This window comes from Rhinolophus hipposideros (genome assembly GCF_964194185.1).
Source record: "Rhinolophus hipposideros genome assembly, chromosome: 12".
Classification (NCBI taxonomy): Eukaryota; Metazoa; Chordata; class Mammalia; order Chiroptera; family Rhinolophidae; genus Rhinolophus; species Rhinolophus hipposideros.
This window is the reverse complement of record NC_138058.1, coordinates 55088111-55105429: the sequence shown is the minus strand read 5'-3', so window position 1 is coordinate 55105429 and position 17319 is coordinate 55088111. Positions and strand designations below refer to the sequence as shown.

Genomic DNA, 17319 nt, shown 5'->3' with positions numbered 1-17319 from the left:
ACTACTCAGCAGCAAAGGGGAATGAGCTCTTGACACAACAATTTGGATGAATCTCAAAAACATTATGCTGACCAGACGCAGCCAAAATGGAAAGGGGCACAAAGGAAACTGGGGAACAGTGGAAATGCCTATACCTTTCTTTTGTTTATGGTTGGTCCAGTTGTTCGTTTAGTACATGTTTTATGTCAAAGATTCATAAACAATTGGCTAGAAATTGTCCCCATTTGGCACAATCCCTGTTGAAAATCATGGTGAGAGTTGGGGCTTAAGAATTAGTTTCACAGATTTTATATCTAAAAGTCTATTCTTAGGTTCCACTTTTAGAAATCTTGATATACAAAGGAAGGGTCAGTTAACTGGTGAAGAAAACATGTGTTGGCATATTCAGACTTTGTTGGAGACACTGATTCCTCCATGATGTTATCTGTCTTAGTTGTGCATGATGGTTCCTTTACTGTCTCTTTCATGGCAATTGTAACACCCAAGGCATTAGATTAATGGGAATGGAGAGGTTAAGGTCAGATTGGAAAAAGAGTCAAAAGAAAACGTTACCAAGCTTAATGTTTAGCACTACAGAAGGACAATCTTAACAAAGATAACTCATCCATTCCTTAACAAATGACCTCATTTGCAATGATTTAAGAATCCAATAATGGATCTCAGCAGATACAAATCAATACAGAAATGCCTATACATTGATGATGATTGTGATCACAAATGAATCTATATTTATCAAAGTTCATTGAAATGGACTGTTAAAAGTAAATACATTTATTTATCGTATGTAAATTATACTTCAGTGAAGTTGGAAAAACATACTAAAGAAAAAGTGATAACCCACTTTAGTGCTGATAGTCACATCAGCTATATTTTATGTTTTAGAATCCGTATTCAGAAACATTTTAAATCTGGGTGAACATCATCATAACTTTTTATTTTGATAGAATGAAATAATAAGGAGCTCTTTTTTTGGCCCACATGGTGAGTTAACTGGTTGCTGGGTTCTATGAAGACAATTTAATTTGATGCCCCCATATTTTGAACCAGACAGGAAGGAGAATGAGAGAGACTGCACCAGTCTCCGTATTTACTTCCTCTTGGAGCTTCTCATATATATTAACAGCAATCATAATTATTTGCAAGAAATGCCATAGTTTGCCAAATTCTGAGAAAAACAATGAAGGTTTTGTTCCTTAGCCTGCTTCTATGCTAATCATTTAAATCCTGCACAGACAACAGAAGAGGGACTCATGGAATGTGTTAGGAATAATGAGCTCTGACTAGGAGTAAATGTTCTAAACAGCCCTCTGGAAAGATCTGCCTAGCATTCATGAAGTGAGGGGGGTCATTAATTGTCTCACATGCTCACAGTCAGAAGTCATTATTGGTTACGTAAACCATGTCTAGTTGCACATATGCTATAAATATATACATTTGAAAATCGAGGCAACATCAAACCTTTTGCGACAGCTGCTGAGTCAGTGACTTCAACGAAGCTTTGATCTTGCTGAATCCCTTCCTGCCAAAAGCCCCTCTTCTTCCTCCTCCTCCAGTTTCCATCCTGTTGTCAAGACTCCAAGTAAATTCCTTTTGTTACATGAAGCCTTCTTTGACCTTTATGATATCTCTTCTCTAAATTCATGTGACACCTGAAATTGGTACTGTTCTTTTAACAAGTAATTACATTTTTGACAGTTCTTATGTTAAATTGTTTTGGACTTCTATAACAATTTAATATTTCACGCATTTATTTTTATTAATACAAATTTTTTTGAACAATCATTTCTCTTTAGGGGCAGGGACCATGCCAAATACTTTTAAATTTTTCCTGGGATGCATAATACAGGATCTTGTATAAATAGATACTCAAGATATTCTTAACAATACGTATTTAAAGGATATTTTTATTTTCTATCATCACCAAGAATATAGCCAAGTAAATTATTCTTTGTTACAGAATTTTGACTTTTCCTCTTCCAGTGTATTTCATTTGATGTTAAAATTTCAGTTTGTGTATTGTTCAAAGTTAAAATCCTTTCAAAATATTTTTTTTTTTTAAGATTTTTTTATTGGGGAAGGGGAACAGGACTTTATTGGGGAACAGTGTGTACTTCCAGGCCTTTTTTCCAAGTCAAGTTGTTGTCCTTTCTATCTTAGTTGTGGAGGGTGCCATTCAGCTTCAAGTTGTTGTCCTTTCAGTCTTAGTTGTGGAGGGCGCAGCTCAGCTCCAGGTCCAGTTGCCGTTGCTAGTTGCAGGGGGCGCAGCCCACCATCCCCTGCGGGACTCGAGGAATTGAACTGGCAACCTCGAGGAATTGAACTGGCAACCTTGTGGTTGAGAGCCCACTGGCCCATGTGGGAATCGAACCGGCAGCCTTCGGAGTTAGGAGCATGGAGCTCCAACCGCCTGAGCCACCCGGCCGGCCCAAAATATTTTATTTTTTAAAAAAACTCGGAAAGTTGAAAAGCTGCCATTCGTTTAAAATCTTGTGTTATGAGAGATGTAAAATAATGCACATTCACGTGATTTTTGTGTGTAAAGGTAAGGAAAAATACCTGTTTATGGTATAGTTTTTTTAATCTTTAAAATTTTTTAAATTAATTTGTAGATGTCAACGAATGCTTGGAAGATAATAATGTTTGCCAGGGAGGAGATTGCATTAATACAGAAGGGTCCTTTGATTGTACTTGTCCAGATGGATTCCAGCTAAATGACAATAAAGGATGTCAAGGTACTTCTCTCTCCCTCTTTAAGTTATTTACATGGTTCTTCAGTTCTAGATGCTTCCTGATAATGGTCTGTGGTTTTACAACTTGCTTTATATGTAAATGAGCTATGCCTATTTGTGTTGTTAAAATATCTTCCTTGAGTCTGAGTCAAGTAAGTACAGGTAGTTCTCCTTTGCATGGCACCTTGGTATTCACTGAAACTCGTGTGTTTTAGAATTGCGTACTTGCTTTGCATGCTGTGTGGTGACTGAGATCACAATTTGCTGTTTCTTCCATGAGCCAACCTTGGTACTTGATTCTAAATGATCGCTCTAGCTCTTTTGTATCCTTCACAGGCATATTTCATTTTGTACCATAGCTGATGTTTATTCTTTACTTTATCCTCTTTTTTATGAAGTATTCAGCTTTTTCTCTTCTGAAAAATACCTCGTTAATAATTTGATCAAAACTATAAAGGACAGGACTTTATATTTTTTCAAAGTACTATCACATTTAATCTCCCATACAACAGTACAGTAGGCACAAGGTACTAATAAGAACACAGCACTAATTACCACAGCTTTAATCAAACACCTGTTATGCACCGAGTATTGTAGATACCACATTTAATTCTTACAGAACTTAAAAGTAGATTTTCTCACATCCATTTTATGCATGAATAACTGAGGCTCAGAGAAATTAATTAACTTGCTCCTCCCCAATAAGCAGTAGAGCTTGGAACCCAATATCTTTTTTCACTGCTGTTCTCTACATTGCGATACCAGTTATTACTGAATTTACAGCCAAAAGAAAGAAGATTGTGAGATTCAGTTATTTTTCCCAGTGCAATACATGGACTCATTATTGATGTTGGGACTGAAAAATCAGATTGTTTAGATCCTGTGTCTCAACATTTTTAGCTGTACTGGCTGCCCCACAAGTTTTCCTATATTTATTCATCTTAGTAAATCCATGCCTATTTTTTACTTTGAAAGCACACACTGATACTTATCTTTATACATATTTATTTCTGATTCTTGGATAAATATTTTTTATTGTTCCTCTGCCATTATGGAACTTGGTATTGTATCCCAAAGTAACATATAAAGGATAGTTGAAGTTATTCTTTATCCACTACTACTGAACACGTATGACTTTTTTATTCTAGATTGTCATAAAATATATCTCCTCTCACATGTCCCAAATCACAGTATTCTTGAAAGGGAAGATGGCGTTTACTCTTCAAGACGTGGTAGTGGAATAATATATCCTAGGTGCATATCATTCATTGTCTACACCCAGCTGAGTATCACTGAGATACAAAAGACCTGGGCCTTTGCCTCAAAATCTTTTAAAATTAATTCCCTTACCGATCCCAAGATTTAAATACAGTACTGTGTACCTTGTTTTGTATCATATATTTGCCATCATGGTTCAATAAGGTGAATTTAAAATTTTTCGATATTTCCAATGCAGAATTTAAAGGTATTTGGACTTAATGCAATAGAGAAGAAACATTCAAATTAGAAATGTATGTGAGAATATCTATCCATTTCAGGAATTTTACATCTTAACAGAATGAATCTTGATTTATATAAAAATGTCAAGAGATGCTCCAAAACAAACAAACAAACAAATAGTCTGAATCCTGTTTTTATTACAGACTTTCTTGGCTGAAAAGCAGTATTTTCTTTTCTGAGATCTCTTATCACAATTTTTTTTTGATAGAATAGAGGCGAAACCAAGTCTTAGCATGAATTTGATTTGATATTGCAAATTTTATTATTAAACATCTAGAGTTAAATCACAAGGAACTAATTTAGTCACCTGATTCATTAATTGCTCTGTTATCTTCTCTTAGTACATTAATTTGTATGTGATTTTATGTCAACTTGCAAATATGTGACTGCTCTAAACATGTTTTATTGACTATCATTATTAAGTTGACTTCAGTGGTAATTGCTGTATTCCAGAATAAATTACTATGTCTGCTTAAAATATTTTAAATCCAAATGAATGAAAAGTGTTGCTGAAGCAAGTTTTAATACTGTTTAAAGAATATCATCTATGAATCTGCTCTATCACCCACTGTCTTCTATCGAGGCTATTTATGACGGCATGTCCACTCACCTTGTTTCAAATCATCTTTTTTTTTCTATGTTTCTGGAGGCAACTTTGTGATCTTTTACTCCACTTGTAGTTAGTAACCTGTTTCTACCTAATCCCATGGTCATGTCAGCATTCTGTAGGCTGGTGTAGATTTTCAGAGTTTGTTTTAATGCTGAAAATGTAATTGATGAAACAATGCAAATAACCATGGGATGTGTTTGAATAACAATGTGTGATAGGCATAAACTTTAAACCTTACCTGATAATATGAAGAAAGTTTCCTATCAGTACGGCATTTTCAAATGGAAGTGTGTTTAAGAGTCTCTTCCCCCAGCAAAATTAATGATGTAAAATTAATATACAGACAGCATGGAAATTCCATAATTGTCTCTTTAAGAATGTGGCAGCATACATTTGAGATTCAGAACACACTTCAGTTTCACGTTTTGACTTACACATGCCAAATTGTGAATTTCTGTGGAATCTCGGACCCATGAAAGAAACCCAACTTAAATATAGTCTGGCTTTCAGCTGAATTACTAGCAACATAGTTCAGAAATGCCTCAATAAGTACAACCCAAATTGAATGCATATGTTTCTCTAGTTCCAGATATTTGTGTTGTTCTTTCTTAGTGGTTTCCTGGAAAAAAGTCTGGGAATTCATTTTTAGTTCCTGTCATCAAACTTTTTATACAATTATTTGTTAATCATTGACTTCTCTTGAAGAAAGAACTTTATGCACATTATTCCCTGTGAGAAGTTGAAAAGCAGGCAGCCTTTTAAATGGTTACATTGAGTCATGGGATAAAATAAGGAGGTGGTCTCTGATAACCTCTAGGGCTTCGCAAAATGGATATGGACCTTGGGCTTGATCTCTAGACCAATGGAACGTTTTGACACCTCTTTGCCCATGTAAAGGTAACTGTAGGCAGCAGATTGGAAAGAAAGAATGAAAGTGAAGGCCAAGAGAAAGTCAGAGTTCAATAGAGATTATCAATGTAAGGTATTGTCAGCAGTTAGAGCAATAATAGAAGATAATCACTTTTTATAAAAAGTGAACAATTTTTCAGTATGAAATTATGTTGAGAAACAGTTAAGTAGAAAATGATTCATTCCTCTTCCTTGAAATATTTTAAAATTAGGAACAATAACTAGAATGGAAGGATTTGTAAGACAATGAGTAATTCCTGCTTGGTTTCTTATGTGTTTTTTATTTTGATTTGGCAATGGATAGGCCAACGAGTCTGAATTATATGGTAGATGGAAGGGTAAAGAGTTCAGGATTAATACAGAGAGATGGATAAATCAATGATATTGCCAGACTTCTTATTGTACAATGAGATCAACAAGGTAAAAAAAAAAAAAAAAGCCCCAGGTAATTCTGGAGGCGTGACGGGATGAGTTTCTTGCAGAAGAGAACTTCATGGTTGGTGGCTAAGCATGTTCTAGATAGAGGTCAATAGGAAGGTCTCGTTGGTTTGCAGTTATTCATATGGATTCCTGCTTCCTCTGTTACACTATGAGCTTCATAATAGCAGGGACCCCATCCTATTCAACCTTCCCATAGGAAGCACTCAGTAAATGTTTTTAATTGCATTAAAGATGGACATCTAAGAGGACGTATCCAGGACCTCTTTAGTAAGAGATAAAGGAGGGTCTAGGAGACATCAGGAAGATAGGAAAATGACCTACTTTTCTTGATGGTACAGAGGACCTATGATAGTGTTTATGATAGTGTAATGTTTTTTTTTCTTTTTTTGTTTTTCTTTTTTTGTTTGTTTGTTTTTGATTTTTCTTTTTCCTTTGGTTTTTGTTTGCTTGTTTGCTTGATTTTCTTTTTTAATTTTTCTCTTTTTTTAGTGTATCTTTTTTTTCTTTATTTATTTTTGGTCTTTTTTCCTTTATAACCCCAATTAACTAAGAAAATCTTAGCCAGTCATTATTCTGTTAGTAGAATTTGAACATAACTGAAATTTTGTGGTGGACAAACATTCATAATACACTATAATGTGTTGTACTGGAAGCTGGGGACTCAGAGTTAAAATATACAGTTCTCCTCAAGAAGCAATCAATGTAAGGTCAGAGATGAGTAAAACAATTAAAACACAGTGTAAATAGGCCAGTTGCATGTGTTCATACCAGTGTGTACAAATGAACTATTCTCCAGGATTCCTTAGGTTGTCACTTGGGGTGCTAGTCAATGTAATTAGGACTTCCTTGAAAGAACATTATGCTTACTCCGAACACTTCATGCTTTGTCATTGTTCAAGGACATCGTGACTCTGGCCATGGAGAGCCTAATCACTCTTCATAAAGGACAGACAAGCATAGTGTGCGATGGTCAGCATAAGCTAAACTATAGCATGATTTGCTCACAAGTTGTACCAGTCGTAGCTACTACTTTTTGACTGCAGAAAACAGTTGACCCTCATTCACCCATTTCATCATCACAAAGCTCTGCAAATAATTGGAACTTCGCTAGTCTAAAAGGCCTTCTTTTTCTTGTATTTTCTTTCTTTTATTCTTTTATTCAATTTTCAGTGAAATATAGATTGGAGTCTGTTTCATTCATGTAGTTAGCAGACATTTGTGAAGTACTGTTTATGAACCAAATACTATAAATAAGACATGCAAGCCATGCCCTTAAGAAGTTCACATCCTAGGGTTCCATAGACATAGATGTGACAAGGTACACAGGCTACAGCAGAGTTGTGTGCATGGTGGTGGAGAAGGTAGAGGGGGACACAGCTTTCTCACTGATGAAGAATATTGCACAGAGGAGTTGTTGATTCTGTTAGCCTCCTCAAGCCTCCAGTATTTCTAAAATAAGGGTAGCTTTGGGTTAAAACTATGAAATTGCTTTTTGTGGTAGGTTGAAAATGATTGAACATTGGCTATTTCATATGATTCAGCCTAAATAGTTTCTCTCTCATGGCACTCCAACTTGTCTTATGGTCCAGTATATGTACAACGGGTGTAGTTGTGCCACCAAAAATAAGTGCCGGCCATTTTGTAATAGATTTCTTTACAGTACATTTGATATCATAGGAAAACAAAACAGATTTTTTTAAGTGTATGGCACTCTCTTTTCAATTCCAGATATTAATGAATGTGAACGGCCTGGACTCTGTGGTCCTCATGGAGAGTGTTTAAACACAGATGGTTCCTTTCACTGCGTCTGCGAACAGGGTTTCACAATTTCTGCAGATGGCCGTACTTGTCAAGGTAAGGTAAACCATAAGAGATCATGTCGTTATTGCGTGATAAGGCAGAGAGGAGATTGCTTTCTGTTTAAACAGGCAAAGACGCTAAGAGATAACTCGCAACGGAAGGCCTCTAAGCATGATGCGTGAAGCTGACTCCTCCCTGAAATCATAGCTCAGAGTTGCTGGGATTTACACATAGGATAACCTAAGGTTGTGATGGTGAAAATACTCATGGATGATTTCACTACTAGTCCTGAATTAATGAGTCAGAACGCTCAAGTGATGACCTAAAGGAAAACTGTGGCAACCTCCTGGGTGTAACGTGAGACTGTGCCTGTTTTCATCATTCTTTGTATAGATCATCTCCGTCATTCTGTTAATCAAAATAATGTCTTGTTTGATTTCTCAGAATCATTGTCAGCAGGAGTTTTCCAGAGTTATTCTTCTGATATCCTTAGCTCTAAGCCCATCATTTTCTTACCTGTCAGTATTTATTATCCCCTAAAAGCTAATTAGGTTAAGATTACTCTTGGCTTCCTATTTGCAACCTCTGTATGTTTGCAGGGATACCACACTGGTTATCTTCATAAGATTACTGTTTCTGATGGCATTATATTAATAGTTTGATAAATTGAGGAATAATTCATCTGAACCTTTTAAAAAGTAAACTGAGGATATTCCCATAATCATCTCTTTCAGAATCTAGGTTATCAAAACCCAGCTATGTTTTAAAGAAATAAATTGCGAAGGTTCTGTTCTGAGTCTATGATTGTACCCAAAGTCTTTGCTCTAAAAAATAGTGCAACAGGAAGTATCTGCTCTCCTTGCTCATACCACAGTGGAACCAGGCCGAGGAACAGCGACCAGGTTCATCTGAAACTAATTACTATATTGGGAGGAATAAACTGATCTTATAAAAAGCAGGAGATTGTTGAAATTGCTCTCCTGCTGAGCAGACAAAACATTGATGCCAGATTTGGCTTCAAGTGAAAAAGAGATAGTGCAGGGCGAGGTTTGAGCGAGCAGATTTTGGAAGTGATCGAAAATTGGGAAATAGAGAAAAACATCATAAAAAGGTGGCCGTGAGAGATTTACAAGGACTCCATATTTCCGTGGTTCGAGTTTTATGTTAATTTTATGCTTAGAGCTCTGAGACTAGAGCTCTTAAGAAAGACACTGCGTGAATGCATACATTCTTTGGAGAGATCACAACATCTGAGTCACTGATGAAACCGATTTGCAAAATGCTCATTTCCCTGCATTCCAGAAAGATGCAGGTTTGCTTCTTCAGTTAGCTCTAAATCATGACTAGTAAGGGCTTCCTTCACTGAAATATGGTCCAAGTTATAACTGCCAATGGTTGTGCCATGCAAAAACTATGTTCAAAAAAAGTCACCTCAAGTGCTCGCTTGTCAAAACTATAATTCCAGAAGGATATACTAATATAACTATATTCACATTTATTTTTTTCTTTTGTATTTAGTAATTTTTCTTTAATTCTGTATTGTTTTAAATACTGATTTCTGTTACTTGAGAGTTACATAATCACTAATTTAGTTGCAGTTCTAATTTTGTTAGGCATTTACTTGGCAAAGACTTCAATTTAAAAATGAGTGTTTAGAAAACTGCTAGCGCTTTGTGAATTTTTGTACCTGAGTATACTCTCTCTAGACACTTGGTCCGTATTTTTTTACTCCAGAAACTGGACAATTTTATAAGTAATAAAATAGGTAGTTTAGAATAGTGTGCTGATACACAGCAGTATATCTAGAAATCTTTCTAATTATTAGGCATGTTATTCTCGTTCTAGAATAAGCTCTGCAAGGCTTTCATTTATTATGGGCTTAATCCAGTATGTTAAATTGGTCCAAATTTTCTTTTGTTGGACTGAAACTTGTGGCAGTAGGAGTGTGTCCTGATTCTACCCCTGGCTGTGGTGTTGGATGAAGCCAGCCCATGTGACTGGGACTTAGCTATGCAGCTTCTATGCATAATACAGCAGGTCCTTGAGTAATGTCATTTTGTTATAACGTTGATGAGATGCCATGGGACCTCAACTCTTGCTTACATTATATCAATTAGCCCACCATAATATTAGTTCCATTACATGTCATTTCACTTCAAGTTGTGGAACGTATTGACGACGTTAAGTGAGGACTTGCTGTACTTGAATTAACAGTGAGAAATGGGCTAGAACTCTTACTTCATGCTCATCAAACTTCTGAACTTCTCGTTCAAGCAACTGCAGCCATGTTGACGCTAGGGCTGGCACAGCCTTCTCTAAGCAGGGCTAAATGAATCCCACCCAGCTGGGGAAGGAGGGTTCTTCCATAATTCTCCATGGCTTGGAGAGTTGTCAGCTTCTGGTCACAGTTATTGAACCATAATGAAGAGGCAGAGTCTGTCAACATAAACTATCTCACGTATCAAGTAGCACAGCAGATTCTGTAGAAATAAAAACAGCACCACTGGCTCCTTCCTTTCCCTTCTCTGTGTGGTACTCAGGGAGCACGTACCTAGAAGAGGAAGGAGAAATACCTTCTCCCACATGAGATAAAAAAACAACAGTCTTATTTGAAGTTCATCTGAGGTGCAGTGAGAATGAGATGGTGGATGAGCAGCTCTTTTATTCATTTATTCATTCGCTCAACAAATACATACCGAGTACCTGTCTCGTACGCCTCACTGTTACTGGGCTGAGGGCAAAACACACACAGTGCTTGTCCACATTCCAGGAGGGAAATTGGGGGTAAATAAGTAAATAGTACATATAGAAAATTGTTTTTGTATTTAATAATATAACTTAGTTATACTTTATGGATATAAGTAAGTATCATCCGAGGTCAGACAATTAAGTTCATGAACTGGTTGCAACCATGTTGCTAACCTTTTTTGATATCAGAGGGATTATTCATTATGAATTTGTACCAACTGGACAAACAGTTAACCAGGTTTACTATTTGGAAGTGCTGAAAAGGCTGCTTGAAAAAGTTAGATGAAAACGACCTGAACTTTTCACCAACAACTCATGGCTCTTGCATCACGACAATGCACCAGCTCACAGGCACTGTCTGTGAGGGAGTTTTTAGCCAGTAAACAAATAACTGTGTTAGAACACTCTCCCTACTCACCTGGTCTGGCCCCTAATATGACGACAGCTCTGATGGCCATTTCAGAAATAGAGTTCTAAATTGCTTTGAAGGGTAAACTAGGTGCTGGTGTCGGTACATAGCTTCCCAAGGGGAGTACTTCGAAGGTGACCCTAGTGATATTCAGCAATGAGGTATGTAGCAGATTTTCTAGGATGAGTTTGTGAACTTCATTGTCAGACCTCAGATGTTTTTTGCCTCAAGTCCCACACATGGATATCAGAAAAGTACAGGGAACAAGAAGACCCTTTTGATTGACTTCCTACTTTATATGTCCTTTACTTTTTTCTCACAACTATGGTTCATTTCCTCCTGCCACCTTTTTGTGTTCTGTGGCCAGAGCTTTTATCTTATATAGAAAAGCAAAGGAAACTTTTTTACTTCTTTCACTCAGCTCACTATTTTATATCCAGATTTATCTTATCCATTTTTTTTTTAAATCACAATTATTTTGCTCTTTTACTTTGTCTCATTTTTTCATTGTGGAATTTTAATTCATTTGAAAAATATCCTCATAAGGTGACTCAGGGTTTGGTTTCTTCATCACCAGATTGTGTGTGAGTGAGAAAAGAATAGGAAAATTTGTGACAGTCAGATTCCTAAGTGTCACCATGTCGGTCCCCTCACCCCTATGGAAAAATGCCCCCTGATCTTTGATATTGCAACACTCTGTCCACGTGCCTCTTTGCATGCTGCTTTCAGACAGGAGCAGCTGTGCTCTCCCACTTGGGTGTCTAGGCTGAGTGGGAGTTTGTATGACAACAAACGGAGTTGGGGACACATCTCTGGACCTCAGTATGCTTTGCATCCTGTTCAAACAATAGAATGCAGTGCCAGAGCCTCACAAATGCAGAGGGCATGCTAGTAGCTTACAGTATCTGGTTAGCCAGAGCTAATTAGGACTCCAGACCATGACCAAAATCACTCCCTAAAGCCCTGTCTTTTACAAAGCATCCTCATTCATTCATTCATTTGACAAATATTTATTAAATGTATATATACTCTCTGCCAGCCAGTTACCTGTTCTAGGTACTGGGGCTATGTCAGTGAACAAAAAAAGATCCCCTACTTTCTTGAAGGCAATAAACTAATAAGGAAAGTACATAATAGGTTAGAAAGTGATAAACCCTATGGGGAAAAACAAAATAAAGCAGAGGAAGAGGGATCTAAGGGCTGGAGCAAGGATTGGGAAGCTGGTACAGTACTAACTAGCGTGGTCAGAATTGGCAGTTCTGCCTCCCTAATCTGGGTTTATGAAAGAAATGCTGAAACTTTGTGTCTGAGTAACAAATGAAGCCATATTAAGTGCCTTTCTTTTTCAAACTGGTCATCCACTGGGTAAGAGATAATAGACTGGCGATAAATAGACAAGAGGGCACGGGATTGTCTGCTGAGGGCCTTTTTCCCATTGCCAACATGAATTCTGTTGTCCAGACAGGGAGTAAAAAATGAGAGTAGAACATCAAGAACCAACCCTAATGTAAACTATGGACTCTGGGCGATAATGATGTGTCAATGTAGGGTCATCAGTTGTAACAAATGTACTCTCTGCTTCTGGGATGTTGATAATTGGGGGGGCCTGGGAGAGTGGCGGAGGGATTCTGGGAACAGGGAATATGGGAACTTTCTGTGGAGTTTTACTGTGAACCAAAAACTGCTCATAAAAATAGTCTGTTTTTAAAAATCAGACATTTCTGGAATTACCTATTTTTCCATCAGAAAGGAAAACTCATAACCTTTAATTTTAATTCAGTATCCCACTCCTATATTTTCCTCTCCTGAATGTTGTTTATTTCTCACTTTTCAAAATAATACCCCAGAGGACTATGTGATCAGAAGCTTCTCTCACTTTCAAAACCATTCTAATATTGATTCAAAAACTGAGAACTATAGGACTCAAAGGGGACTTCGTAACATCTAGCCTGAACTCAGAATCCCAAGGAATTCCAATAAAGTCCTGTTGTTAAATAGCTATAGAGACCCTAATTCCACAACCTTTTTAGATATCTGCTATAAACCACTTCCTAACTCACTCATTTGAACGGGACAACATAACAAATGCAAGAGGTTCAGATAGGTAGCTTAAATTTTACCGAAAACAGTGATCTCAGAAAGACTAAAAGAAATTGGGTTCAAACGCTTAGGCTAATTTTGTGTTCATTGGAAACCAGAAAACACAGTGAAGGCAACTTTTGCCAAATCAAAGAAATAAAAATGAATTGGGAGCAAGCGTGGTTTTGTTTTCAGACTTTTAGGTACATTTTCTACGAACAGTGCAGAAAGTATAAAACCAGTATTAACAGCGCTCCAGGGCAATTGGTGGTTTTGTGGCATGGAGATAGAACTTTATATCTATCACCAAAGAGAAAATATTTTTGAAAATGATTTTGCCAAGTAGGACATTGAAGTACCCTGACACAATAAAATATTACATCTGGCTGTTTGGCCCAAAGATTTTTACGTTTCTAAGTAGTTTTGGAGCCGGAAACTGAAAAATCTAGTAAAAGAATACAACCTGAATATTTCTTACTTTTCTAAAGAAAGGGAGTTTGGATTAACAATAGGCTCCTTTTCTCTCCCACATGTAAAAAGAAAAGGGATCATACAACATTCCAGGTAAGGAAAGGAAGTTAAGTGGCTTCCCAAGATAAAGGCTACTGTTCTTCATGCTCACTCCTCCTGCAAATGTACTTCTGCAGAAGTGAGTGAAAATGGATGTTTAAATCATTAGGGAGAAAGCTGAGGAAATTTTGCTGGAATACGCTGCTTTTGGACCTGGAACACATATTTTCCATGCATTGCTTGGTTGTCTCCCGTATAGCAACATTTTTACAAGGAAATTCAAAATAGTAGCAAAAAAATTCAAGAGCTCTTCCTAAACTTTTATCACTACTGACCTCTTAAAACCCCAGAGCTATGGAAAATCATCTGTTTGTAGAAGAAGAAGTAAACACTTTCCTTGCAGCCAAAAAATAGACATGAAACTTCCAGAAAGTGAAGTCCTCACACCTTCTACTGCCACCCAGCTCAGGTGTGGGGCACCTGGTTTCCTGCCTCTATTTCGGTGAGTCTTTTGATATCATCAACAACCTGAGTTCTTGATGAAGGTTGTATTCTGGTTGTAACCAGAATCAGTTACTGGTTAGGCATCTTACTAATACAATATTATGTGGTTGCCTTGGATTCCCAGTGTGAGTGGACTGGAGATAACTCCTATATCTGATTTCATGGCTTTATGAAAACAATAGCTAAAAATAACTAGCATTAACTGAGTTCTTATAATGAGCCAGACACTATGCCAAGAGCATTGTACCCATTTTCTCATTTAATCTTTACAACAAATCTATAGGTGGATAAGTATTCATTGGTATACTTTGGGCTGCAATAAACAGCTTAAAACAAGGAAATATACTAAAAAGAAGTGCAGAGATTGTCACCTCTCATCTACTAGAGGTCTTTATTCAAATGTCACTTTCTCAATGAACCCTTTCCTGATGACCCTTTCTCACATTCACTCAACTCCTAACACTTCCTGCTCCCCCCTTTGCCTTTTCTTTTTAACCACCTTATTGTACTTCTTGGTCCTGTGTATTGTTTATTGTCAGACCCCACTGCTAGACTCTAAGGTTGATGAGACAGGAATCTTGATCCGTTTTGTTCACAGCTGTATGCCATTGAGAATAATTAGGGCACAATAAATATTTGGTGAATGCATGAAGGGATGAAGAGATGGCCAGTAACTCATCCTGGACTATCAGGAAACAGACATAATAAGATTACTCCAAATTGAGTGTGTTGTGCACTTTTGTGAGGCCCTACTTATTTTTTGAAGATTTAATTCTCTCAAGCACCACCTGCCCAATCATTGGCTTCAGCAGTGGTTAAGAAATTAGGCTGTGGAGTACAAGTACGTGGGCTGGAACTTTCTTTCTTTTTAGCTTTCCTTCTTTCTTTCCTTCCTTTTTTCCTTCCTTCCTTCCTTCCTTCCTTCCTTCCTTCCTTCCTTCCTTCCTTCCTTTTTTCTTTCTTTTTTTTTTTTTTAGTTTCAGGTTACTTTAGCTCTCCTAAGGTGCTAAAACTTGGGTGACTTACTAAGTCTCTCGCCTCAGATCCCCATGTGCATAATGAAGATAATAATAGTACTATATGGAATTGTTGTGGGAATTAAATATGTTCATGTATGTTGGCAACTATCAACTTAGAATGGAGCCTGGCCCATAGAATATGCTCAATGAATGTGAATCACTGTTAGTGTTTTAGCACCTCTTAATACTGGTACCCTCGTTATTGCCATTTCTTCCCATAATATTTGGGCACCTAGTAGGAGAAAGCATTTAACATTTGTTTGTTTTTATTTGAGTGCTTGCAAAATATACCACATCCAGTCACATTATGTAAGTATTTGTGAATTAAATTGTCTGGTAGTTCTAAGTCCAGGTTGGATATAAATGAATTACTATATCTACTTTTAAACCCCAGATTATTTAAAATCATATAGGATAGAGTACGTAATTGATTTATGCATAATTTGCGTTCATTCCTCACCCTTTGGTTTTCCTAACAGTTCTATCCGACTAACCTTCCCCATCCACCCCCTAAGTATTTCAAGTTTTAAAATGTTTCATGTGTCCATTGCCCATAAACTGATGGCTAACGCTGATGTTTGTTTGCATTTAAGCACTGGAGTTGTTATTTCTAGAGGTACACTGTCTATTTCCTGTGGTTTCAAAACTAATCTTTCTTGGCCTCCTATTAGAATATAGAAAGAGAGAAATTAGAATGGTGAAAAAAATAGGAATTTTTTTGGCAGCTTTTATATTGCCTCTAGGGCACGAGTGTCAAAAAGATGAATCTGGGGCTTGATATGTTTGGCCTGTGCTTAGGGCTCTCTCCCCGGCCTCATTGGCAGCACCGCTGAGTGTAAAAAACAGACTATATGAAAAGAGAAAGTGTACATACAGCGTGGCTCTGAAGGTAGAATAAGATGTTTACTTTTTAGCAAAGCTCACAGGTGAAAATATAAAACTATCAAAGTAATGCAAAGATAATCCAATGGTTATCATTAAATATGTTAAGACAAAGTAGTAGAGCATTTTAAAAAACATGCACAGTGTAAACACACAGTGTATACACACAAAATGTGTATTTCACACCTACTATCTTTTGCTCGTAGTAATTGTGATAGGAGACATATGCAATTAAAATTCAGGATATTTTTCCATAAGTATCTAAAGAACTTTTTCTGAGTGTCACAGAATTTATTCATAATGAAGAATTTATTTAAATACTCTACTTTTTGTGATAGTTCGTTATATAATAGTAAATTAGGGTTATTCTTTACATTCAGGAGTAGTAGAGTTTTTTTGTAAACTTTTCCTCATTTCTTCCCTTTAAAGTTTTAGAAATATTTATTTTCTGTAGCCAGTTCACATCCTTCTCCTTCATTTTTACAGTTTTTATATAATATTCTGTCTGTCTGTACTGGGAAGAAATAGGAAGAAAATGGCTTTATAAGTTCAGAAATATACTTTGATTCTCTTTTTCTCAAAAGAAACATAGATGACTTCATGTGTTTACAGGTTTTGCTTTTGAAAAAAGAGAAAGGGTTTGTTTCTCATTAAAAGTCTACTACTTTTCAACTTCAGATTTTTTCCTGTAGATGTCCTCGGTATTGGGTCTTCAATTTTAAACTATAATATTGAGGTTGTATTATAATTGAACAAACATCTGGCACATGCAGTGGCTTCCTCATGCAGCTTCTCTCAGCTCCAGCCTGTGTCCGTGTTCTCTGAATGGGCAGATGTGTGTCCACTGCAAACTGCAGGTTGCGAACCAAAGGCCCATTTCAGTGGCAGAACCTGAGCTCTGAGGGAGGAAACCTGAGACAGGGTACTTTCCCCCCCTTTTCTTGCTCTTTCACTGCGTGAGCTTAGTAATACAGTTTGAAAGGTAAATGCCAAAATACTCTTGGATCTTTCTTTTTGTTTGTTTTAAAGCGGTTAACCTAAAAGGATTTTGTTCATGAAGCTTTTCATCCTTGACCTTATTTTGGATGATAGAGAGAGAACCTTCTGTACACTTATCCCGTTTCCTTGTCTTCAAAAGCCTAACGGACATGAGAACTAAAGACATGATTTCAGTACTTG

At 36.8% G+C, this 17319-nt stretch overlaps 1 protein-coding gene across 18 annotated transcripts in view; it reads left to right on the top strand.

Moving 5' to 3' along the window:
- The window catches only part of LTBP1 (latent transforming growth factor beta binding protein 1), a gene marked incomplete at its 5' end in the record, with an annotated part of 351236 nt that overhangs the window by 276412 nt on the left and 57505 nt on the right, over positions 1-17319 (top strand). For all 18 annotated transcript variants that reach the window (XM_081068154.1, XM_081068156.1, XM_081068146.1 and 15 more), the window contains 2 exons: positions 2610-2732; positions 7918-8043. In XM_081068154.1, coding sequence (XP_080924280.1) covers positions 2610-2732; positions 7918-8043 — 249 coding nt within the window. The remainder of the gene's footprint in view (positions 1-2609; positions 2733-7917; positions 8044-17319) is intronic.